The 24,964-nt window shown below is 45.1% G+C and overlaps 2 protein-coding genes across 2 annotated transcripts; one reads left to right on the plus strand and one right to left on the minus strand.

The window, feature by feature from the left end:
• The first annotated feature begins 15,523 nt into the window (after positions 1-15,523).
• LOC129598764 (pre-rRNA 2'-O-ribose RNA methyltransferase FTSJ3-like) lies at positions 15,524-16,131 on the plus strand. The gene is made up of 2 exons (XM_055496817.1): positions 15,524-15,817; positions 15,918-16,131. The coding sequence occupies exons 1-2, from the start codon at positions 15,598-15,600 to the stop codon at positions 16,025-16,027; spliced, it is 330 nt and encodes a 109-aa protein (XP_055352792.1). The 5' UTR covers positions 15,524-15,597; the 3' UTR covers positions 16,028-16,131.
• A 7,611-nt stretch (positions 16,132-23,742) lies between these two features.
• LOC129598749 (uncharacterized) lies at positions 23,743-24,905 on the minus strand. The gene is made up of 3 exons (XM_055496789.1): positions 24,634-24,905; positions 24,460-24,576; positions 23,743-24,392 (listed from the first exon to the last, which is right to left on the minus strand). Exons 1-3 carry the CDS (start codon positions 24,869-24,871, stop codon positions 24,301-24,303), a joined length of 447 nt encoding a protein of 148 aa, XP_055352764.1. The 5' UTR covers positions 24,872-24,905; the 3' UTR covers positions 23,743-24,300.
• Positions 24,906-24,964: the final 59 nt, after the last annotated feature.

A 24,964-nucleotide genomic window follows, 5' to 3' on the forward strand; every position in this document is an offset into this window, starting at 1 on the left:
TGTAGCACGGTTAGCCTCCTTTAACGCGCAAATGTCTATAAATTAATATAGCCAAGCACCTACATTACATTTTCCTGACTTTATTACGGGAAACCGAAACTGCTTAGTACTTACTGATAGTTTGGGCTAGAGTGGTGCACAGACAGCAGCCTCGGATGCTTCGTAGCCACAGGTCGATGCAACTATCCACGAAAAGATTCCCGTAGACGACGACGACATGTTTCTGGTTAACCAGCTGGCGCAGCCCGCGCTCCAGCCAGTAGTCTACGTCCTGCAGATGTACGTCGAACGTGCAGATCCAGTGCTGGATTTCGGTGCGTGACATGGCATAACGGCCGTGGTAAAGAATTACGCGAATCATCCGACGAAACTTGCTAGTTGTGTCGATTACTTTCGTCTCTGGATCACGGTTATTCTTGACTTCTTCGGCGACTTCTAGGACGAAGCGCCCGTCGCGGCTCATCTTCTTGAGCAAGATTCCTGCGTTAATCGCGTCGCCAAGGAAGAAATCCACTCGTTCTTCCGTGAAGTCGTCGTGCATTTCCACAATGAATTTCTTGATAGATGACATGTCCACATAATATCCCGTAATGTCAGCTTCAAGAATGCACGCGTGGGCTGCCGTATGCATCGCCAATTGTTGACGGTTTCGGATGGTTTCGTTTGCCTGTAGAGGCTCCGCCATGGCAAACTGAACTGATTCGCGAGTTCGTCCTTTCCAGTATTCATAGTGGGCAATCGCATCTGCTTTGGGCGATGGCAGAGGCTCTTCAGTTGGTCCTACAGGCTGCGCTGACATGATGCTCGGAGGATTCGAAATGATTAAAATAAAATTCGGCGAAGAGAAACAAGCTAGTAATAAAATGAAACAGAAAACCCGTCACCGGATAAATGATAAATAAAGGATAAATATTGTTGGGTTCTTCGCTTTTTATGAATGAACAGCTGATATTTTCTGTGCTTGCGATGCGGCATTCTGTCACTTGCCAGCCGCCCTGATATGGCAATGCTATCGGAAACTGCGCAGTCTCTGGTCTGTGTCTTGAATATTTCCCAGCCGCGTGTTTTCATTCGGACTTTCCTTTTTCGTATCTCTTTAATTGTCATGATTCATCTGTTGTATTAAAATCCAGTTTTTGTGGCGGAAATTTACAAATCGTCGGCGAATTAATTGGGTTCCTGTGTGTTCTACGACAAAATGATCATAGTGGCTTCAAAATTTTCAAAAATCCACTTGTCGCCTGTCAACCGCCTCATGGTGTACTCCGTGCATTTTTGAGTTTTCGGTGTCGGCGCCAGTGCAGGTTGTTTGTTGTGCTTTTTTCTTTGCACTCCAGTTTTCTTTGCGCTCTGAATCTGCTGGCATTTGTTTTGTTTTTGTTTTCTTTGTCTGCGTACGATTTGTCATTTTCACGTTTTGAGAATGTCTCCTCCTGCAAAGAAAGCGACTGCGCGAAAGACTGCATCGCGTACACCGCGCCCGAGTCGAGCAACAGCGGGATTAAGTTTTGGTTATTCTCCGGACAGCGATGAAGCCCGTTCTTCATCGCGTGTCACTCGATCTCGCGTCTCTCGCCGTACTTCCGCTCAACCAGTGTTTTCTGCGCAATCTTCTGGGTCATCGGGATCGGTGAGTGCAGCAGCGAATCAACGGCCTTCAGCCAGTCGGGCAGATGTGATAGTCGATGCTTTACAGCGCCGATATGATAAGCAACGGCGACGAACGATTTTGCGACGCAATGCTGCTGTGGTTCGCCGCCAGGCCCGCCGAGGATTATTCCCTGCTAGCCCTGACGTTGAGATTCGTCAGCCGTCACCAAAGAAATTGCAGACGCAGGCTGAAAGACAGTTGGGTACTCCAGACCTGTCTGAAGAAGAGCCATCGTCTTCCGAGACTCCATCTGTAAAAGCAAAGCGAGGTATTGCCGTGTTTGCCGTGGTTTTATTGTAATGTTGTGGTTTTTCACAAGTCTGAATTTTACCTGTAGTGTTTTTCGCTTCTCGTGTAGTTGTTCCGCGTTACTACCCTCATGAGATACGACAATCGTTGTCATGTCGCATCATTTCTGTTTTGTTGCTTCCTCTGCCAGTTTTGCAGTTAATCATGGTTAAGCTTTGCTTGCGCTCATTGTTGTTTCAACTGTGTTTAGACGAGGAACACCTGCGCAAAGGCGGAATTCTTTATGTGCCGTATAACCCGGATGCACCGCGGCCGGTCTTCAAGACCAAGCAGACGGCTCGCAAACGAGCGCATTCCGGAGTGTTTCCAAGAATGGCTATTGCGGACAAGCAGGGTGAGATGGCAATTACAAAAGCCTATTTCTCCGGTTTAAATCGCTTTCATCCTCGCTTTCCGGAATTGTATTTGTCTCACTTCTTATACCAAAACGGAGTATTAATCAATCGTTATGATTTGTGTGTGGCTACTCGGAAATTACCTTCGTTAATTGCGTTAGAGCTGCGTCGTCAATATCTCTATTTACATCCTGTTTTTGTTGGATTGTTTAAAGAAATCGCCAATCGTCAGCAGCGTGATGCGGTGGCTCGTCAAGCGGTTGCTGATGCTGATGCCGTGGAAAATGCTGAACCGCAGCCATCCACTTCTGCTGGACCATATAACTTTCGCACTCGTGGGCAAAAGCGCAAGTATAAGGAGGTTTCACCGTCCTCGTCTTCGGCGCCAAGCGAAGTATCTGTCTCGGATGATGGTGAAGAGCGTGAGGATCCTTCGGCCGTGTTATCCTCTGAGCAGAATGCTGATGTCGAAACCGACGAGAATGCGGACATGGTTGTCGATTGTGACGATGATGATGGATCTGATTTTGAGAAAATGGATGTTGATCCGCTGCCGTCTCTGCAGCCAGTTGCCCCGGCTGTAATGCCTATTCCGGCTGTTGCGCGTGAGGATTCACCTGAAATTGCGGAACCTGCAGTTTTTGCTCAGCATCAGCCGCACTCGGATGAACTGTAATGTTATTAATGTTTGCTATTGCACTATCTTCGCTGTATTCCTTTGGTATCGTTGGTTTCTTCAATTCGTGTCATAATGGTTCCTTTCATTTTATTTTTGCAGTGGTATTTTGTAGAGTGGTATTACATTTTAGAACACAACGAAAATTTTGTCCTTCAATTTTGTTTTCCAATTTTACGCGCTGCGCTGAGTCATTGAACTGGTCGTTAGTGTATTATATGTGCGCGATAGCCGCCAGTGCCGAATCTTTCGTTGTACCTGGATTAGATCTGATATTCCGATTACGTTGAATTAAAAGGATATAGCGCGAAGCGCTGATTGGTTGCTTCTCTTACTAGTATGGAATCTGCCGCAGTTTAAAATTTCGCTCCCGCAGACAGGTATAAAATCACTTGCGTGTAGTGTGCAGAAATCGGCATTGTGGATTTTCGTTTCGGCCTTCTGGCATGCTGGATTTTCACTGTGTGTAGACTGCGATTTTGACGCTTTTTCTCCTACACTTTTCGCGTTAAAAGGTCATTAGTTTTTCATTAGTAGGGCATGCCGCCTATTGATCCTAACCGAGCTTTCGATAAGCTGGTTGACGCTATTTTTCATTCGTCTTCTAACCAGCAGCAACAGCAGTATAATGCCGGTTATAATCATCGAGGAAGGGGTGGAGCCCGTGGTGCTTACCGTGGCAACTTTCGTCCGTACGGCCGAGGAAATCATAGGAATTTTGGAGACAATAACTTGCGTCGTGGAAACGATCATTGGCGTCGTAATGGCCGACCTCTGGGCGCACCGGAAGTTATTGAAGTACCTGATGGAGACGCTCACCCAGTTGCTCCAGTGGAAGCTGCCGCCGCAAACATGGAGGTTGACGACCCGGGCAACCAAGCAGCGAATGCACCGAATCCGGTCCAAGGCAACGGAAATGTGGCTGCAGGTGAGCCCAATGGTGTCAACCCTGCTGTCAATCTACATGGCCCACCAGCCTTGAATGCCGTCGTTCCTCCGGCTGTCATTCCACCTGTGCAGCAGCAAGCTCCGCAGAACGCTGAATTTCCCGGTTTGCCACCAAATGTGCTGCCGCTTCCTGAAGTGCCGATTGTCCGCGATGCTCGCGACCGTTCTCCAGCTGATCGCCCACGTGCGCCGTCTGCACCTTCCGGTCCTGTTGGTTCTGCTGAACATAATTTTGTGCCTGGTTATTTGGCTCAGCAACAGCAGCGGGAATTGGATGCCGATCGCCGACGACAGATGGCTGCGGAAGTTTCTCGCCGTTTGGATGCCGCTGCATCTGGCTCTGGTATCACTGGCCTCTTTTCATTGGCTCCCAGTGCTGGCAAGTAACCTTGACTCACCTCTGACATTGACCTTGGTTGCTTTCTTTGATCTCATATTGTTACTGGCTTTGTTGCACTGCCTTGACTTTTGATTTTGTTGCCTTTTACTGGTTTACATTATTGTATCAGTGCGCTGGTAGATTGCACTCACCATTTTGATACGCTTATTTGTAGCTTGTTTGTTGTTGTTGACATTTGTTGCTATACGATGTGATTTGCAGTACTCGAGAATTCGTAAGAATACTACTGGTTGGTTGACTTGGTGCTTTCGCTCGTTTAATCCATAGTTCTTCAGAATCGCACATACTCACATTTTCAGATTTTAATTTTACAGTCAATAAAGCTTGATGCCGTCTGTTGTACATACTAAAACACCATCTAAACTCAAATGGCACAGTATTAGTAACTCATAGTTCGTCTTCCTGGATCCTTGGACCTCCGCCCTGCCAAACCCGTGGACTTCCGGATGCCTCTTCGCCAAGGATTCCACACTAACTCTCTGGGAATCGCGGCGTACAGTCACATTGGGCATCGGATGGACGCGTGGATTGTGCGGTGGATCGGGATCAGGATGGATGGAAGTGCACAATCGCACTGGGATGTTGCGGGATGGATTGTTTATTTTGGCACGGCCAAGCATCGTTCGTGGGGGTGACGTATGGGAGTAGGATCATACGCCGGATGTACGTACGGATGCTGACTGTCCGCCTTCCACCTGCAACGTAAAGGAATATCTAGTCAATCTCTTCTGTGATTTGCTGTTCTCTTTTACTAGCGATGTATATGATGTCATAACGCGAAGTCTATATAAGTTCTGGTGATGCCTAATATCGGAATCAGCAGTCTGAGATTTACTTCTGAGACTGCTATCTAATTACAATTTCCTAGCGTTGTGAACTGTGATGTGAATTGGATAAGAGACAGCAATACTTGTTCCTTCTGGTGTACATGATCGCTCCCGGATTATTGCATAGAATACAGGTTTGCTCGTGACACAATCGTCCTAGCTCTTGCCGATCCTCGCAGGACTCACGACCGGAAGTTGTGGTTAGCTCGTTCCTGAGGGATTCCTGATCTTCTAGTGTTCCTGAATTGTTCGTCCTATTTCCACCATAGTTCTTCTGTTACAGTTTGAGAGTACGAGTGCCTACCGATTGAGCATTACAGGCGTGGAAGAGTAAAGATTGTTCATGGAGCCTTAATCGGCGTGAACGCTTATACACGACACCCCGAAATCCCCCGCAGTCCGCCCCCGTGGCCATCAAAGTTCTCCCCGCGGCCCAAACTCCAGGCCCCGTAGGGCTCCACACAACAGACAGGGAAACAGTGCGACATCAGATCAGCAGTCATGAGTGAAAGCAGGAAGGAGTATCAAGGAATGGAGAAATGTGCTGGAAAGCAGTAAATGAGGTGCTCGAGTAATGATGGGCTCGTGGCGAACAGTTCCGTGAGATGGTTTGCCCCTGCCAATCTGGTTGGAACCAGAAATGGCAGGGCTTATATTTAGTCGAAAAGGCTTACCAAAAATTACGTGAATCGCAAGGAAAAACAAGAACTCTAGACAAAACTGTCTAGAGAAAAAATATACTGTTTACGGGATTAGTATCAACACTAACAGTACACAACCCGGTCGCAATACGCACAGATACACTGGTACCGTTAAAAGGCGTACCGACATTTCGGGTACGGCATAGGGACATTTCGGCATAGGACACTTCGGCATAAGACATTTCGGCATGAAGACATTTCGGCATGTGGACATTTTGGCATACGGACATTTCGGCATATCAGAATTCAGAATCATCTAAGTTTAAAATTACCGGCAACCTAAGAAATCTTCAAAATCTACGCGAGTTGTTAACACTAGTGAGGCGGCGAAACAGGTGTAAGTAGAAGGTTTGGAGTCGGAAGTCGATCGAACGAATTGAACCGTGGCTACTATTGGAAGTGCGCAACCAAAGCACGCCGCACAACAGCAAAAATGACGGCCAATCAGAAGGAAATTATGTAACGCAGATAATGAGTCTGCCAGACTTGCAAAGTGTGATGTTGTCAAAAATTAAAAGTTTGTCGAGCAGATCTTTTATATGGTGGAAAAGCAACACCGTTCGTAAAACAAGTCAAAGTTTGTTGCGCTTAAAATTTTTAACACTAAATAAACTGACATGGGAAACCTGCTATACACGGGAGAAAAAATCAGGAAAAAGCGTGGATTGGAACTCCAAATGAATTACATATATCAGTAACGGGCTAATCAGTGTTACCAAAACACAAGAACTTTCGAACGCTATTCAACGGTCGTTGTGTGGCAGGCATTGTGTAGCGTTTGCGCACTTCTCCCATTAGCCACCGTTCAACGCGTTCGATCCACTTCCTAACTCCAACTTCGACTTCACACCTGTTTCGCCGCCTCACTACTACTCGTACAAATCCCATAAGAACAAAGAAAACATTAGATCATGAGACCAAATCCCTATAACAACATAAGAATAAAACTTGAAATACAGTAAAAAACATATAAAAAAAAGTAAGAAAACATTAGAATCTTTAAAAGAAACTATAAGACAGTACAAGAAAGCATAAGAAAAAGTAGAAAATATATATAAGCCTAAGAAAAGATAAGAAAGCATACGACAACCTAATAAACCAAGAACTTTATTGAAAATATAAGAAAATATAAGACGTAAGAGAACATAAAAAAGCTTAAGAAATCCCGACAAAACCTACGAAAACATAAAAAAACATAAAAAGGCCTAAGGAAGCCTGAGAAAACGTAAGAAAACACAGGACAACCTAAGAAACCTGAAGAATTCAAAAAATTTGGAAATCGCTATAACGTTATGAATACTGTTTAAAGATATTCATTCCAATGTGTGGGGCATTCTCGTGACATCAGTGCCACTGCACTACGCCACACAATGAAAGGATTTCGACAAAATATACATAAAACATTAAATTTTTGCGAAAAATAGTATGCCGAAATGTCCGTGTGCCGAAGTGTCCACATGCCGAAATGTCCTTATTCCGAAATGTCTTATGCCGAAATGTCCTATGCCAAAATGTCCATAATCATATGCCGAAATGGTCGGACACGAGTTAAAAGACAAGCAAGCACTTTACTCTCTTTACAGCACAATGGAGGCGTGTCCGACCATTTCGGCATAGTGACGTTTCGTCATAGGACAGTTCGACAAAAGATCATTTCGGCTGCCGAAGTGTCCAATGCCGGAAAGTCCCTATGCCGAAATGTCGGTACGCCGGATGGTGGATGGTCATTCACCTTTCTGCCCAAGCCCCACCTTTCTGGAAAAGGGCTCCAGCTTTCCGCAGAGGTCATTCACATATCTGCAGAAAACTTTTTGGTCCCAAAAAAAGCTGCTTGTGAGTTGTGGTGAATAAGGAAAATTGAAGAGCTTTATTTTTTATAAACAGTTGTCTTAGTACTTTTGCACGTTCGAGACGTTAATAATATTAAATACGTTACATAAAACACATTAATTTTAAGAATACACAGACTGTGAAATAATATGTACACACTATTTAACTTATGGGCCACCAAGAAACCTAAGGAACCACTTAACTGTAAACCAATGGTACAGACCCAGTTAAAAAATACAAACAATAATCACAAAGTTGTAGAAAAATTAATCAGGAGTAATAAATCCGAGTCACGCGGCCGAGTGTATAATAAAATTAATAATAATAAATTTATTCCGCGATCCAGGCGATACTTTAATAAAGGTACATATGTACAATAAAATGCCACGTACCGCTCATAAAAAAATCACCATTGGGCATTTCTGCCAGAAACGTATGCTCGTATCGTCGTATATTACAGCAGTACGGCGCGCCACGCCACACTATTTACGCTCTACCGGTACATGCATTTGGCACGGATTAAGCATGTCCAAGGCGATTTAAATTAAAGTCTATCGGTGAAAATGATAAAATGATTATTTTTCTCCTTTAAAATTACTTTAAATATTGAGCAGAGTTAATTTGTCGTGATGGCTAGCGTACTGGTTGTGGTTTCTTGCGAAACTTCACGCTGAATACGCGCTATATTCTGCACCTTAACGACAGAAATTACAGACAAGCTTAGCTTGTATTATCTGTCCAGGGTAATGCGAATTATTACTTGCAAAATTGGGTTACTCGCGATTTTTCCACGGTCGACACATTTCCCGAGCCGGGTAGCTGGTAACCGGCGTTCCTTGGGCGGCTGGAAGTGCGCCATGAAATGTAACATGACTTCCGGTCGGCTGGCTTCCGTACACGCAACAAGACGTTGCAAAGGACAGCTTTACGAAGAACGCTCCACAAAACAAGGGAACAATTCCATTATTTTGCGGAGCATACATCGTAAAATATACATTAGCATACATCGCTCCTCCGTAACGCACGCCGAGTGCTACCCCGCTTTTCTAACGTAGAATGCTGCGAGAAAAACGAATCTGCAGTTTGTTCTGAGAAAAAGTTGTCCAGGGTACGAAAAAATTGCACTTACAGTTGTTGCCGGTATATGACTATTGCACATTTTGTTGCAGAAAAGCAGCAAGGTATACACGCTAAATACATGCTGTCAGAAATTACTTACATACGGGACAAAGTCATACCGACCCGCATCGGTCGTTTAACAAAGCTGTGGAAACAATTACGCGGCGCCTCCCGTATTGGCAGCCACGTGACAACAATTCCCGCAAACGTTCCGCAAAAAACAAACGCCAGATACTTGGTGTTTGAATAAAGAAGGCTCACGAGAAACCATCCACAGAACAACGTGAAAATTCCACATTGTTTTGCAGCGGGTTTATCGTAAAATCCCTTTGAAATTTGAATAAGAACTGTCGCATCCGTGCGCAGATGACTGCTGTAATACAAGGAGCAGTGGACACAATACACACTGAGTTTCGCTATGGCCACAAATTAAGGGGACGACACATGTAGCTTTGCGCTTTCCTTGATCGATATCGTTCAAAACGCAATGGGCACAAGTTCACGAACGGCACAAGACGCTATACCAGGAACTAGGAAGTACGGTCGTCCTCTCTTACATTTTGTGATATGTAATCTGTGCTATAAAAATGCAATGTAATGCGCCAAAACTAATATACTGCAACCATATATTAAACAAATAATAAAAAAATGAAATATTAATATATATAATATATAGTAAAATTTAGCAATGCATAATACCTGCATAGTCAACTCAACGTTGTCGCGACGGACAAACCGCGTATGTACCGGCACCGTTCAACAGGTGACGCGCGCCCCATGAACAGGTCATAAGAAAATCATTATCCTGCATTTCCGGCGGAAAGATACCGTGACAGATGTACAGATGGTCGCGGAACATTTCGCCACATTTATTCCGTCGCAGTGGCAATTCGTTGTTTCAGTGCACAATCAGGTGGAAGAAAAATAAACACATTAAATTATTCACAACAGCAAAACTAAAATTCATTTAAGCTATCCACTCCGTCCATCGTGCCAAGGACAGATGCTGCATTTCCGCGCTGAATGTCCAGCGATAGCGCTTCCACAAATTCGTTGTGGAAGCGTTCTTCTTACGCCACGAACTGGTTGCAGTGCTTCCAGAAAAAAAGGGGCTTTGATGTACAGGAAGAAAAAACGCTCCAAAAAACAGAGTGGCAACTGCAGCTTGCTCTATAGTGCCTTTATCGCAAGATCCATAATTTTAATAACAGGCACGCTGTCATCTGTGTACAGGCAGCCGATTACACCGTTATAGGGAAATAAGACATAAAAGCACTTTCCTGGTCGACGCTCTCCATTTATTAAATATAGAGAGCGTCGTGCATTACTCAGGGAATGTGTGTCTACAGTCTGCATTTCGCCTCATACTGTGCTCGTAGAAAATAATTCAGTTAGGTTTTTATCGAGTAAGCCATTTACCGTTGCGCTGTCACGAGCAACGGTCGACGAGAAGAATTAACCTGATTAGATCAGTTACATAAGCTTGAAGAATTAAGAGCAAGCGCGAAACTTTGGATATTGCATTGACAGCTTCCGAAAACGGACACAAGTGTAAAGATAATTTTTTACCCAATCTTGTTAGGGAAAAACGGAAAATCAGTACGAAAACGAACGAATTCTTCTGCAATTGTCCAGCCGGTTTTTAGAAACAAATCAACAGCCGCTGCATACCGCCACACCAACGCCTGCAGTCTAGTCTCCTGCCGCAGCGGACTGCTTGCACTGGTGACCTTTGTGATTATTTGCCGGAAGCGTGTGCAGATAATAACGCCCATCGGAAGCATCTCCATGTCCGCAGTGCGTTTATCGGTCGATAAAATACCGTGCACAGTTCGTACAGAATTAATTATTCTGCACTTCCGCCGGAAGCGTACGTAATATGCCCATCTGACTGCCGCCGGCGGGGGCCACACGGCACTCGCCGGCTCAGTGAATGTGCCAGTTAACTGGATAAAGTAACAAAGTAAATTTTTATCTAAGTTTACTAACGGCTTCTAATTAAATTGTTTTCTGGCTACACTGCATTAATATGAGCCAAGTGAATAATATTTAAAGTGTCGAGGGAAAATCGAATTCACTGAAAATCAAGCGTAACGGGTTTCCTACTTGGTGGTCGGGGAGCGCTCTGATTTCACCCGATGCTTCAACATAGAGAGAGTATATCGGTAGAAATTAGTACACATGCTCTGTATGCTGCAGCTCCTATCCGTCCCCGACCCCCTATCAAGAACTCGATTACGCTTGCTTTACGGTAAATTCGATTTTGTTCCGCCACTTTTAATATTAATCACTTTGATATGAGTGTGAAGTGTACCGCGATACTGGATAGTTCCGGGCTCGTACCCGGAGTTCTAGTGCGTTGTGTTTCGAGAAAAAGAGCTTACAAAAAACGATCCACATATTAGAGTTACATTTCAACGTATGTGGAACGCAAATCGTAAAAACCAGTTTAATTCCTTCTCAACACGAACTCTCACATCCGTTTGTGGTTGACCGGTACCGGCTACTGAACTGCATGTTGTGTAAATTAAAAGCGATCACGAATCATTGCTTAGCACGGATATGACTGAATATCAAGAATAAAAACATTAAAATTTCAAAAGAAAATTTATATATACTGCAAAAATACGGCGGTATAAGTTATTATGTACGCGTACAAAACCGTGGTTGTGCTTATCAGTCATCACCACATCCACGCCACGACTGACTACTGTAGCGGCTAGATAAAGTGAGACCACAGAGTCTGGTGTACGGAAAAATGCAAGCCCAATATACATACTGTTCTGCATGCAAAAATGTGTTTGATTTCCCTCTGCTGCTACCAACATTTGACATGATTTACTGTTCTTTGCTATTTTTTAATTCTTCGCAACGAAAGATATTTGTTTTAAGAGCACAATAACAGAGCTCTGATAGTTTCCAATTTATAAATCTGATTTGTTGTGGTTTCTGGGGTGCCCCTGGCAGGGGCAGCACAATACTAAAGGCAATGCAAAGTGTGCGCCGCCCGGTGGGAGGAAGGCTCGTGCTCAATGCCTGACGAGTGGAAGGCAGCGCCCGGATCTAACAGTGGTCTCACTTCATCTAGCGGCTACAGTACGATAGTGATCCTGTGACACAACAAAAATTCAAAATTTATTTTACTGTGATGTATAAGCGGCTGTTTATCCATTCGTTATGGTGCATATTCAAATGCTCATAATTATGAGCCATGTACATACAAGCTATTAATAGAACGACAATTACAAATTCACGGGTTACGCCACAACTCCATCCTTCGGCGGGCCCCGCCACGCCACTTAACCTCTACTCCCCACGATGCAGCGGACATGGTAACCGGCGTACCAGGGGCGGTCGGATGCGCGCCATGAATTGTGGCAGCACTCTCCGGCGGCTGGCTGTCGGACAGCTATGGTAACGTTGAAAAAGATAGCTGTACGAAGAACGAGCCACAAAACAGCGTAAAGATCCCACCCTATTTTGCGGCCTTTTCATCGTAAATTCCTTTTCAATAGGAACGGTCATCCATCACACATCATGTTGCGTAAAAGCAGCAAGGCATCTTTCTGTCTTTTTGTCGGAACGAAGAACTAATGATGATGCACAACAAAGCTGCAGCTCGTTGAAGCGCAGCCAGTCAAGTGACCGGAAGTGTTGCCGTGTACTTCATTAAGCAGCTTGCGATTATTAAGAAATATCTCCATAATGACTGCAGGCCAGCCCGCAGCGTCGAGGTTATTGCATAAACGCACGCTTAACAGGCATTAATCGCGCTCAGAATCTGTCCTTTGTAATTCGTGCACTTTATACTTACTGTCCTTCGATTAACAAACACATTTCAGTCTGAGCATTTCGAGCGCTTTTTCCAGTTATGATTTTTTATTTCACAAAATGCGGTAACATCACAGTTTTGAAACAGTAAATCAAAATAACAAAATTTCATTTAATGCTGCCGCTCCTTCCATTGTACCGAGAACGGAAGCAGCGTTGCCTCGCTGAATTTCCAGCGACAGACGTTGACGGAGGTACTCATGGGAGCGAGGCTCACCCGTATGCTGTTGAAGTCGCTTGCCAATTTCCTTCACTAAACGGCTAGCTGATTTTCCCCATGGTCCAAGAGTTTCAAAAGCCAGCGGTACGAAGATGTATCTGCCCTGTAGGTACAAGTACAGTCCCGCCTTTCTATCCTCCGCCTGCGCGGCGGCGGATCCCGCAGTGACTGATGTGGCTTTCCGGTGAGACATAGCAACAGTATCCACGCAGGTCACGTCCCACGCCAAACACATACCGCGTTGCCACGCAAACGTGGTGCAGCCATCTGGGCGACGGTCCGATGTGTGGGATGTACCTCGCGGTTCCAATTTTGCAGGGATGCCGGCTGATACTAACGATCTGCACAAAATACTATTCAAGCCGCCGTGGCGTGGATGTCTTCCGGCTGAGAAAGCACAGGACAATCCGTGGTGGCCATACACATCGACGGGCTTGTGGCACTTAGAACATAAGTGCGCTTCACAGATATTCACCCCTAGTCTCAGGCCGACTGATATCTTCACGGTGTCATCGTCCAGGAGGTTGCCGATGTGTGCCGAGGGCAAGGCATTTAACCATATGCCGGCTTCCGGTGTCGACTGTGCGAGGAGCCGGGCCCGGTTGACTTCATCATCGCGAAAGATGTCCAACAGTGTGGATAGTGATGTGTTACATAGCGGAAGGTCCCATGCTCGTTGTACCTTTCTGACATTTTTCTCCGGGAGTTCTGCCAGTCGCGCGTTGACTTTCCACAACTCAGAAGCGGCCGAAACATTTACAGTAGGGTGATCAGGAAGCAATAGTGATATTAAGCCGGATACGGAGTGAATCGATGCCAAAAAGGCAGGGAGAGCTAATTCTTCCGCCCGGCGTATGCCAATACCGCCTCTGCTCACTGGTAGTTTCGCCTGCCGCCAGCACGGATAGTCGTCGTGCGACGTGCGTACATTGCACAGGGACTGAAAACACATCCGCACTGCTTCATCCAGTTGATAGAGTTGTTGCGGTTGTTTCCATGCATTGCAACAGCGCAGCATATAAATGATTTTTGGGGCCCCTAGACATTTTTTTTTCCAGTTGTGTTTCAACCTCTAGGTACTGTATCTGTATATCTCTATAACATTTATCAAGCTGATTAAATCAACGCCAAGCCAATCGAATACAGTAGTTAATTTTATCTGCGCGTGCACATACAGATACACAGCATTTCCGAGCCGCCATTTGGAAAAATTAACCATCTCGGAATGTGGAATCGCGCATAAGAAACTCCAAACCAATATTAAAGACTCAGTTGAATAATAAAAACAATAATATCTTTATATATTCATACAAGCTTACCGACCAAAGCGTATTTATGCGCCGTTTTAATAGGCTCGTCAACGCGTGGTCAGTTTAAGTCCAGCTTGGTCTTAAAAAATTCCATATTTTCCATAGGTGTGCCAATAGATTTTTGTTTTTTTTTATTAACCAATGGTCAGAAGATGGTTTCACCAGGTCTTAAGTATAGGAACGTAAAGAGTACTCGAAGAAGTATTCACTGCACAGCAATAAAAAGTACTTACGATTAACATAATGACTGTAACCACGGAGATTATAGCAGATGCACAAAAATACTTGCTCTTTAGGTAAAATATGTATATTACGTCATGTAAAAGTTCATATGTATTTCAGAGCGTCGAAACGTCAGAAATTCAAAACGTTAGAACGTTAAAACTTTAGAACGTCAAACGTTAGAACGTCAGAACATCATAACGTCAGAACGTTAGAACGTCAAACGTTAGGACGTTAGAACGTCAGAACGTCAGACCGTCAGACCGTCAGACCGTCAGACCGTCAGACCGTCAGACCGTCAGACCGTCAGACCGTCAGACCGTCAGACCGTCAGACCGTCAGACCGTCAGACCGTCAGACCGTCAGACCGTCAGACCGTCAGACCGTCAGACCGTCAGACCGTCAGACCGTCAGACCGTCAGACCGTCAGACCGTCAGACCGTCAGACCGTCAGAACGTCAGAACGTCAGAACGTCAGAACGTCAGAACGTCAGAACGTCAGAACGTTAGGACGTTAGAACATCATAACGTTAGTACGTCAGAACATCAGAACGTTAGAACGTCAGAACGCCAGAACATCAGAAAGTCAGAAAGTCAGAACGTCAGAACGTCAGAACCTCAGAGCGTCAGAACGTGAAAAAGTAAAATTGTCAGAACGTGAGAAAGTCCGAACGTCAGCCTTTATAATTGTAATGACCTCTGCAAAACAAAGCCACTACTATCCAGTACTTAAGTGCCGAGCGCGGATGCGCGAGGCTACCTTGTATAGATATATAGATATAGATATGTATGTAGAAGTAGAGATAGAACAAAATTGAAGGTTGTACAAGTCGTACAATACAGCAGTCTGCAGAAGGTTATACATCTATTCCGATCACACATGTTTATATTCAGAAGACTATTTTCTTTATCATTATTAATGTAAATGCAGTAATTTCTGCCATTTTGTGACCGAAATCTGAGAATATTTTTACTTCCGGTGAAAACCAACTGTCAAGTGTCAACGAGCAGAGTACGTATGACGCAAAGTCAACCTCTCACACGCGGCAGTTTAGTGGTCGCCTGGAAATGCCTGTTTCGGTGTTTCCGCTCATGATTCATCAATCATTACTGAATGCCTAACATCAGTGTGCATTTTGGAATTCCCTGCAATTTAGTTTTACGTTTTCTGTTGAAAAAGTATTGTATAAAAAGTATACATCTAAGTTTCGCTCGAAAATGGGTAAGAAAACGAAAGTGGGAAAAGCCCGTAAGGATAAATTCTACCATCTGGCCAAGGAGACGGGCTATCGGTCGCGTGCGGCCTTCAAACTGATCCAGCTGAATCGCAGCTATGAATTTCTGCAGAAATCCCGTGTTCTCATCGATTTATGCGCGGCTCCCGGTGGCTGGCTGCAAGTGGCCCGCCAGTTCATGCCCGTGTCCAGTATAATCGTCGGTAATCTTGCGTTTATGCTCATTGGCGGCGAACGGCGCAGCGACGCCTTGACGCTGTAGTGCGGAGAACCCTGTCTTAGGTCCCCGGTGCTGTGTTGCAGGTGTCGACTTGGTCCCCATCAAACCGCTGCCCAATGTCATCACCTTCACGGATGATATCACGACAGAGCACTGCAAACAGGTAGGACACGCGCTGGGAATTTTGGAGTGAGCTAGATGAAGACGGTCCAAATGTTTATCGTCAGTTTAGTGGTTGCAACATGTTCCCATGAATAAGAGTTGTTTCTTCCGTTTTCTAGAAATTAAATATTTTGGCTCGGGAGATACACAGGAAAATGCGGTCAATTTCAGTTTTGTAATCTTTCTAATTTTTCTTTGAATTTATGTTTTATTTTTGGTGGGATAAACTTTTATGTCAACACCTTCCAACTTGAGTATGAACTAGTAATATTATAAAGGGCTAAGGCTATTTAGCCCCAGTACTGCTTAATGGGGGCGGAACAGCTGGTTGGCTATTTTGCCCCAGTCTGGGGTTTAATAACCTATTGGCTATTTTACCCCAGTTCTCCGTATGAGCAGCCAGACGGCTATTTTGCCCCGGTCCGGGGGGTGGATATCCTTCCGGCTATATTGCCCCATACCAGTCCGGCTGATTGGTTGCCAAAAACAAGATGCATTAAAGTGTGTTGGCTAGAGTTAAAAGTGTTCACACAAACAACTCATTCTAGGTAACGTAATCTTTAATTGCAAAATTTAAGTTTTTGCTGAAAGTTCATAGAGGAGGTGAAACTCTAGAAATTTCCGAAAAGTCACCATGTTTTGGGAGTTTTTGTGGATATCGCTTATATCCGGCATCTTCGCTGTATTGCTGACGATCTGGAATATATTCGCTACATTGCGGCAAGGGTGTCATCCAGATGGTGTTCTGTTCCTGCCTTCTGCTGTCGGAGAGGCCCTGAATGCTTGCATCGACATATCGTCCGCCGGAAGTTTCCACTGTGATGGATCCTGGAAAAGTGACGGCAGGGGTTGTCTATGGTTCCTCTACCTGGACTCCATGGGAGCTGCCTCGTTGTCTTTAATTATTGTTGGCTTAAAGAGAATGCTTCAGCGGCGCTGGATTTTGCTAAGGAATGGTAATAGTTAGGTTGCGTTTTGCCGCCTTAAGATTAACGGCAAAATTAACAATAATTTTAGCCTTCGGTAATCTGTTTTCTGATGACGGTTTTAGAGCAGGATTTATACGCACGGTAAAAATGATCACGACCCCTTCCCCTTAATCTCCCCTTGGGCAGTTACCGGCACATCAAAAGATTCAGATTTGAGTATTCCTGAATCCGCTTTAACAAGTTACACCATAAACATGCAAAGAGGAAAACATAACGATGCATATAAGTATGGTTAAATTGTTTTGTGCAATTGCCCGCGTGTGGTTGAGCAGAGCTGAAATAGCCCGATAAATGTCAGGTAGGTATCACCGTGAACAAATTTTTAACAAATTTGACAACAAATTGAATAATCATGCTCAATAAATACCTTTAGAGCTGTCTGACCGCAGCAGCATACAGCAAAGACTTTGACTACGGCTGATACCGAGGATAAAATTTCTGATAAGATGTGGACCGTATGAGATAAATACATGGGTGACCGGCAAGAATGTCCCCCGACTCCCCCAGGACATTTGTCCCCCCTGCCACCATCGCCAAAACACTAACCCTTCGGCCAGAATGGTGACATGGGTACCATAGAAAGCTGATTTTTAGGTCAATCCTTGAACTTTGAAAAACCGCCACCAGCGGTACCATAGCGTTACCAATGAAAAACAACTGCAATAAATGGTTTCCCGATGGACATTACTGCTACAGTAAAAGCTCTCTATAAAATACACGCACGGTTACACCGATTTCGTATGCTATGACGAGGTGTATTTGATAAAGAACAACAGCCCCCAGAGCCGGAGCTGAATGTTATGTCCAGGTTTTCTACATCGGTAAGACTGCGTTCGGTTCCGCGGAAAGTGTATGTAATCCTTATAAAGAGGGGAATGTTATAAAGATAATCCCCCTATGATATACTCTACGAGACAATCCGGTTCCTTGGAGTGGGAATGTTATACAGGAGTGTATTTAAGGAAAGATTTTACTGTACACCACTTTTCTTGTTAACCGACATGGGAGACATTATTGCCGGAATAAATTTAGTGATATCCGGCATGGGGGACATTAATACCGGAGTGAATTCATAGTTGTCCGGCAATGGGAGACATTAATGCCGGAGTGAATTCATAGCTGTCCGGCATGGGGGACTTTAATGCCAGAATCCTGCATTTCGTTGCGGGTGTCCCTTCGTCGGCCCTGTTCAGGATGTGGGCCGCTACTGAAGCGCACTCTGGTTGCTATGTGTGGTGCTGCTTCTGGCAATGGTTCCGGTATGGTCCTGACGTTGGTCAGGCCCAAGTCGTACATTAGCCATATGCTGACGGTTACGCCAGGTTGTTGGGCCAATTATTTTTAAGTTTGATAATGTCATTGAAGAGGTTCGAGTACATCCGTTGGAGTGCTTTCGGAGTTTCCATGTGGTATTCTCTATAGTCCCACAATAGGGCTAGACGTTCGTCTTCCCATAGTGCTCACTCTTCTTGGAGATTGTTTAGTTCTTGGGCAAATGATCCATATTGTTCGGCTATCTGCGCCCACGTTAGTGGTGCACCTGTTTCTTCCAGCCAGCCCTTTACTAGGGCAAGGAGTTGGTCGGCGCGGTATTCGAAGAAATTCTCACCCCCGTGAATCATGTTTTGTATCGCTGGACCAGTTTCCCGTGAGTACTCTGTCAGGCACCGGCAGTTTACCCGGTGCCACCGCCACCGTTGCCCTGGCTATAGCCAGAATTGCCCTGGTTCCGGGCCTGACCATAACCACCACCACCACCGTGGGAACCTAAGTTCATAGCCGCGATAGCGGCATATGTTGCTTCAACTTGGATTTAGGTTCGTGTTAGCATCTGTGGAGGATAGTAAGCCGGTGATGTTGGCTGTTGCGCTACGACGGGCAGGTGGCGTTGGTCCGGCCGTCCGGATGGCCCGGTATCCTTGGCCCGCCTTCCCGTCGTATTCGAGTTTACCTGCCATAAACTGCCGAATATAGTCCCGAAATTCTGTCAGAGACTTCGGCAGCCGGATGTCCAGGACACGGCGCATTTCTGGCTCAGTCATATTGGTCTCCAGAAAATCAAGAGTCATGGTGTCGTCTAAGTTGGCGCGCGCCTGGAAAGTTAGGATTGCGTCATAGTATTGCTCTGGCGTCTCGAAACCGTGCCAAGGAGGTACGGTACGAGATGTCTCCAAGAGCATTGGCCTGTTGGCTCACGTTGTCGTATCGAGCTGCAAACTTTTGAAGCCACTCGTCGACTGTCCAGCCGTCGCCTTCTTCACGCTTGACCTGGCCAGTGTACCATTCCTTGACCGGTTTGGAAAAGGATGCGAAGATGCTGCTCATGAAGTCTGGTCCGGCTTGATGAAGTCGGACGACTGCTTACAGATCCTTCTGATCTGGGCAATCCATTCTTTCACGGCTGTCCTGTCACCGTCGAAGGTCGGCTGGGTGGTCCGGGCGTTGACCTTTGCATTAGCCTTCGCATACGAGTCGGCCAGCATCTGCATGTGTACCAGGTCATGCACTGGCGAACTGGCCCTTGGCGACGGTGCAGGCGTTATCTGCTGCCCCACTAATTGTGCCGGTGGTTGCAGTTCCTGTGGCGCTGGGCCCGGCTGGTGCCCCTATTGAGGGTTCAACAACAATTTTAGTTGGTATTGGATGGCTCAGTTGGACGCCATCCACCCGTATGTTCTATTGGGCAGCTGAACTAGCATGGGCGCATTCTGGCCCTGGTTTGGCTGAGCTGCCGGTCCGGTGGCTCGCCGCCGTTGGCGGTGCGCCGGGTGAGTTGGGCACATTCTGGCCCGGAGGTACATTCTGGCCCGGCTGTTGTTGGCTTGCCCGTTGGTGCTGCCGCTAGGATAGGAGGACCAATTAGGCTGTGTTGGCTTATGGAGTGTCCGTTGCACCGTTGGTGTGCCACTTTGGCCTCCTATTTGTCACTGTGTGGCTGTCACTGGCTGATAGCCCAAACATTGGCGGGTTGGTCCGGTTTGGGTCCGAGCCGCTTGTTGGAGCCTGACCTGAGACCAGATGTGGGCTCAGGTGAAAGTTTATATTCGGGAACAGAGTTGGGTACAGTGGACGTGGCCTTAAATATCCTCGGCTCGGCGTCTGGTTCTGAGACGTCGGCTGGCTCGGGCTAAAGAATGGTCCGGTTGGCACGGACGGTTGAGTCTGTGTGGCGGGCGTCAGTGTGGTCGATTGACCCATAGTTGCCGATATGGTGACCGGGATTGGTTTTGGCGGCAGCGTTACTGTCGCCGTTGATGATCTCTGGTCCACTGGACTCAAGGGCGTCGGTATGGTCGGCGGTTGTCCCGTTGATGGCTGCGTTTGGAGCACATTGACGTGGTAACGTTGATGATGATGCACTGGCTGCTGGTAGAACCGTTGGTCCTGCCGCAGGGCCTCGTCGACTTTTTCTTGTCGACGTTGTGTATCCGAGTCCGGAAAGATGTGATAGGTCGGTGGTTCTGCGGACATCTCGAAATGTGAATTCTCGAGATGTGATTTTCCCGCATCTAAGCAGGCGTTCTCCGTGTTTAGCCTTTCCAGATACTCGTTGAGTTCATTAATACGTGGGTGGCCACTTGGTAGTCTTTGACCAGACCAGCATTGCTGGCCTCTAATTTGATGATCCGGTCGTGGTTGCCCTGAATCGCCTGTTTGACTTGGCTGAAGGCCTGCTCCAATTGGACAAAATTCTGTTGCCTAATGGCGCTGTTTTGTACAAGTTGGGCTCGAATCGTTGATTCGGTCCTGAGCTGGCTCTGGAGGGCAGCGACCTGCTACTGGAGTTGCACGATCTGTGCTGCATTCTGTTGAACCGTTTGGTCCAATAGTCGTCTTTGTTGGGTCACCTGGACGAAAGTTTGATGATTTCATACAGCAGGTGATATCCGCTGCGCAGGCGGTTGATCTTGTCCTGCAACTTGGACATGTCGTCGATAAGACGATCGTTTTCTGTTTGAAGGCGGTCCGCTTCAGAGTCAGTTTCGTCGATGATGATTCGACTTCCGGCCAGCCGAGCAAACAGTTTGTTTGTCTGTTGAGAGTTTATACCGGGCCCGCATTTTATGGCATTTTTTTAACATTTTTCGATTATTTTGTAAATGAGCTGCTGCGACTTCAAAATAATCGTTATGCAATTTGTTGCCATTTCTTGCATCTGACCTTGGAGTATAATATACGACGTTCTCAACGGGAACAGTGCAAGAGAGATGGCTACAAGCAGGTTATAATGTTTTACCGGCGCACTCCCGTTTGGATTTCTATCCGATATCACTGGTGAAGTTATTAACTGAATATTTGCACATGACATACCAAAAACTCCAGGATGGCCACGGCAATGTACCAACCTATAACATTTTTTCCGTTACCTTCGAAGAGTGTTATGGGGCTAAATAGCCGGAAGGCTACTCAGACGCCCACAATGGGGCTAAATAGCCAAGGACTGTGAAACCCCAGTATGGGGCTAAATAGCCAACTAACTATTTGACGGGCCCCACTGGGGCAAAATAGCCCAGTAGTTATTTTCCCCCCACACACTGGGGCAAAATAGCCACTCCGATTATAAAGCTGGAGTAAAGTTATTAATGCCTATCTCTATGTTCATACAAGCTTACCGTTCAAAACGTATTTTTCCTGGGTTTTTATGGATAAATCAACGCGTGGTCAGTTCAAGTCAAGCTTAGTCTTGAAAAATTTCTAATTTTCCATAGGTGTGCCTTCTGAATTTTGATTTTGTTTTGAAAGCGTTGGTCAGAAGAAATTTTGACAGGTTCTTAAGTATAGAAAATGGAGTATTTAGTTTAATGACGTTCTTTAGATACTGGTGCAGTGGTACTGTAGTACATTCTTAAGAGTAAAAAAAATTGTTGCCACGGAGGCAGCAATTAGTGCAATAATTTATAAAGTAGAGAAAAATCGGAATCGCACAGAGGTCAGAGGTTCAAGAAAAAATCGTGGGGAGATCAAATATTAGTTTCCGTCCAAGAGGGTTTTGCCGAGCGCGGAGCGCGAGGCATACCTTGTTTAATAATAACACATAATTCCCTAATGAAGAATAATAATCAATATGATAACAATTAAATTTTAATACGCACGCACACGGTACCTTGTCGAAGGTACGCGTTAGGTGCGGATAAATATTCATCACCGGCATGACAGTGACGCTGAGGTTAGCTGTACAAGAATATCCCGTAATTTCTATCGCATTAACACCGCGACAAATATGTACAACTGCCGAAGACGGGCTACGCCAAACTCTATGCTACGGCACGTCACGCCACGCTAATTACGCTTGGCATCCGCCGGCGCTCATTACGGTGACGCCCCTCCCCGGGGTTGGCCCGCAAAGAAAACGCCAGATACTTGATGTTTGAATAACGGCAAGCTCACGATAAACGATCCGCAAAACAAGGTGAAGATTCTACGCTGTTCTGCGGAGGATTCATCGGAAAGTACATTTGGAGCGGAAGTTGTAGTGTATAGTAAAGGATTCTCGTGAATGCCAATGTAAACATGTTGTGTTGTACGAATGTTGTACCTGGCAACTGGCGTAGTTAATGTACATACGCAGTTGCGTTGTTGATGTTTTAGTCTGCTAAGGTGCAGCTCCTGAGCTGCTAATAAACTGAAAGTATTAGCGCTCAGTAAATACGTCACAGAAGTGTTCCATCCGTACGCAGACGACTGCTTCAGTACAAGAGGCAGTTTAAATTAAAACTGCACATAGAGTTTTGCTATGGCCAAACAGGAAGGCGACGACACATGTAGCCTATGCACTTTGCTTGATCGGTATCGCTTAAAACGCAATAGAAACAAGTTCACGAACGGCACAAAAAGCGCCTGTTAAGCAAAGAGCAGGCGGCAAGGTTTTCTTTTAATTATATTATTATAATTATGTTTTGTAATATGTGCAGTGTGTCGTTTGTACCGCTTATTTACTGAACGGTAGTTCGGCTGCCGGCTTCCGTATCAGTACTGCCGGCTGGTAGCATTGATTCCGTTATTTCATCGGTGCTCTGGTATTATGCTCGGTACAGAGTATTACACAGTGTACTGTAATTGAACAGATAATATGTAGTATTTAATAAATTAATCACAAATCACGCTTTTAGTTTGCCAGACGATGCATGTACTGACGCGTTTCTGTTGAGCACGCTGTACGTCGCTGTATGATGCTGTTTGATGTGTTTGGTATATATAATGCTTTTCGCCGGTCACTGGCGGTCATCGGCGGTTATTTCGTTGGTGGTAATAATATTTATTACGTATTGTATGTCTGAGCGTTTGATTGGGTTTACTTGTAGACATGTTAGAAAAATGGGATTGTTTTATAATAAAGATTCCGTGCACCAGAATCACTTCCGCGACATTGAACGGGTCTACATTAAGTCCTCTACCAATACGAATACAGACTACTTGTACAGGGCGTTCCTTGTCCAATACATATGCGACATTTCCACGTAATAAAGCAATGCTAATCAGCTGTTTCACAAACTGAGCAGAACGTTTCTCTTGTAATTATCTGATCGATCCAGGAAAATAAAAAAATGCAAGCAAAACAACTAAATATATTATTTAGGTAGATATTAAAAATAATAAGATAAATCTAAATAAGATAAGAAGAAGAAACAGTATATTGTATAAACATAAAATGGCGTCGGTTACGTCATAAACTGGAGTTGGGAGCTGCACTTTCCAACTGCAATTCCCGGTTGGACTTTATGACTACAGCTCCCAACTCCAGAATATGAGTCATCACAATTGTATAGTGTATGTCCATAGTGCATACTATAATACTATATATATATATATATATATATGTAGTTAAAATTTAATACAATAGTTAACTAATTACAGTCTTTCGGGAGGAAGTAAGTATTAAAGGCACCACGGAACGCATAAAATCTAGAAAAAAAAAACAAGTGACTTTTGTTACAATGGCGCGCATTGTGTGTAAAAAAAACTTTTGCGAAGCCGTGGTGGGGACTTGCATTATTGTTATGTTAATTCTTATAATACTGCTGGAAGCATTTTTCGGAGCAAGCCACAGTGTCAGGACCTTTATTAACAATTGCACCGCACTGGAAGTTGATGATTTACTCAATCGAAACATCACCCCATGGGCGAGTGTTAAAATCAGAGTCAACAATTCTACGTTTTGAGTAAGTAAGTTTAAATCGTTTGTTAATTTCCGCCGACGAAACTTCCAGCTTGCGCTTATTGCGTGTTATGTTGAACGGATAATTCACGGTAATTCCGCTTGGCTGGTCCGGTGGTGCCAGGCTTTCCAGTAGCATCTCTTTCAGGCTTTCCAGGTTTAGCTGTTTTTCGCTTGCCGTGTCAACGTAAATCCCTTGACTTTTATCGTTTCACATCCAGTATTTGTCCGGTAAGCATAGCTTTTTGGTCCTGGGACAACAAAGAATTAACATTTTAAGTTGCTCGCATATTATTATCTAGATAATTATTCTTTTACCAAGCGCTACAAATTCGTCAATGTACTCGTCAGGCTGTAAAGACGAGGACAAATCACCCAAGCACGTTCCCGTTGGTGGATCGGGCAAATCGTCTCTATGGATGTAGAAAATGCTGTCTGCAAAATAAAGAAGTGGATGAGCAATTTGCCGATAATACTGTTTCGCGCGTTCACCTGTATCGTGGTATAACAAACGGTCTCCAACCATTTCCATGAATTTTAATAAGTGTAGCCGTGCGTACGCAGTCGTAAAAGCTGCGATAACAACATTGGTCTTTTTGCTCGTCGCAATGTAGTCCTTCTTGGAGCGGTATTGAACTGCCATAACTTCATCGGTGACCAAATCGAACCCGGCGACTTCGTACTTGTTAGAAAACAAGTAATCATGGAATACCTCTTTCTTTTCCACCATATCCGTGTTGGATCGGTCTTCCTGTTGACCAAATTTTCCCTGCAATGAGCGTAAAAATAATGAACATGCACAAATTAAATAAGTTCACATGTG

The sequence above is a fragment of the Paramacrobiotus metropolitanus genome, unplaced genomic scaffold (genome assembly GCF_019649055.1).
Source record: "Paramacrobiotus metropolitanus isolate TYO unplaced genomic scaffold, Prichtersi_v1.0 Parri_scaffold0000128, whole genome shotgun sequence".
Classification (NCBI taxonomy): Eukaryota; Metazoa; Tardigrada; class Eutardigrada; order Parachela; family Macrobiotidae; genus Paramacrobiotus; species Paramacrobiotus metropolitanus.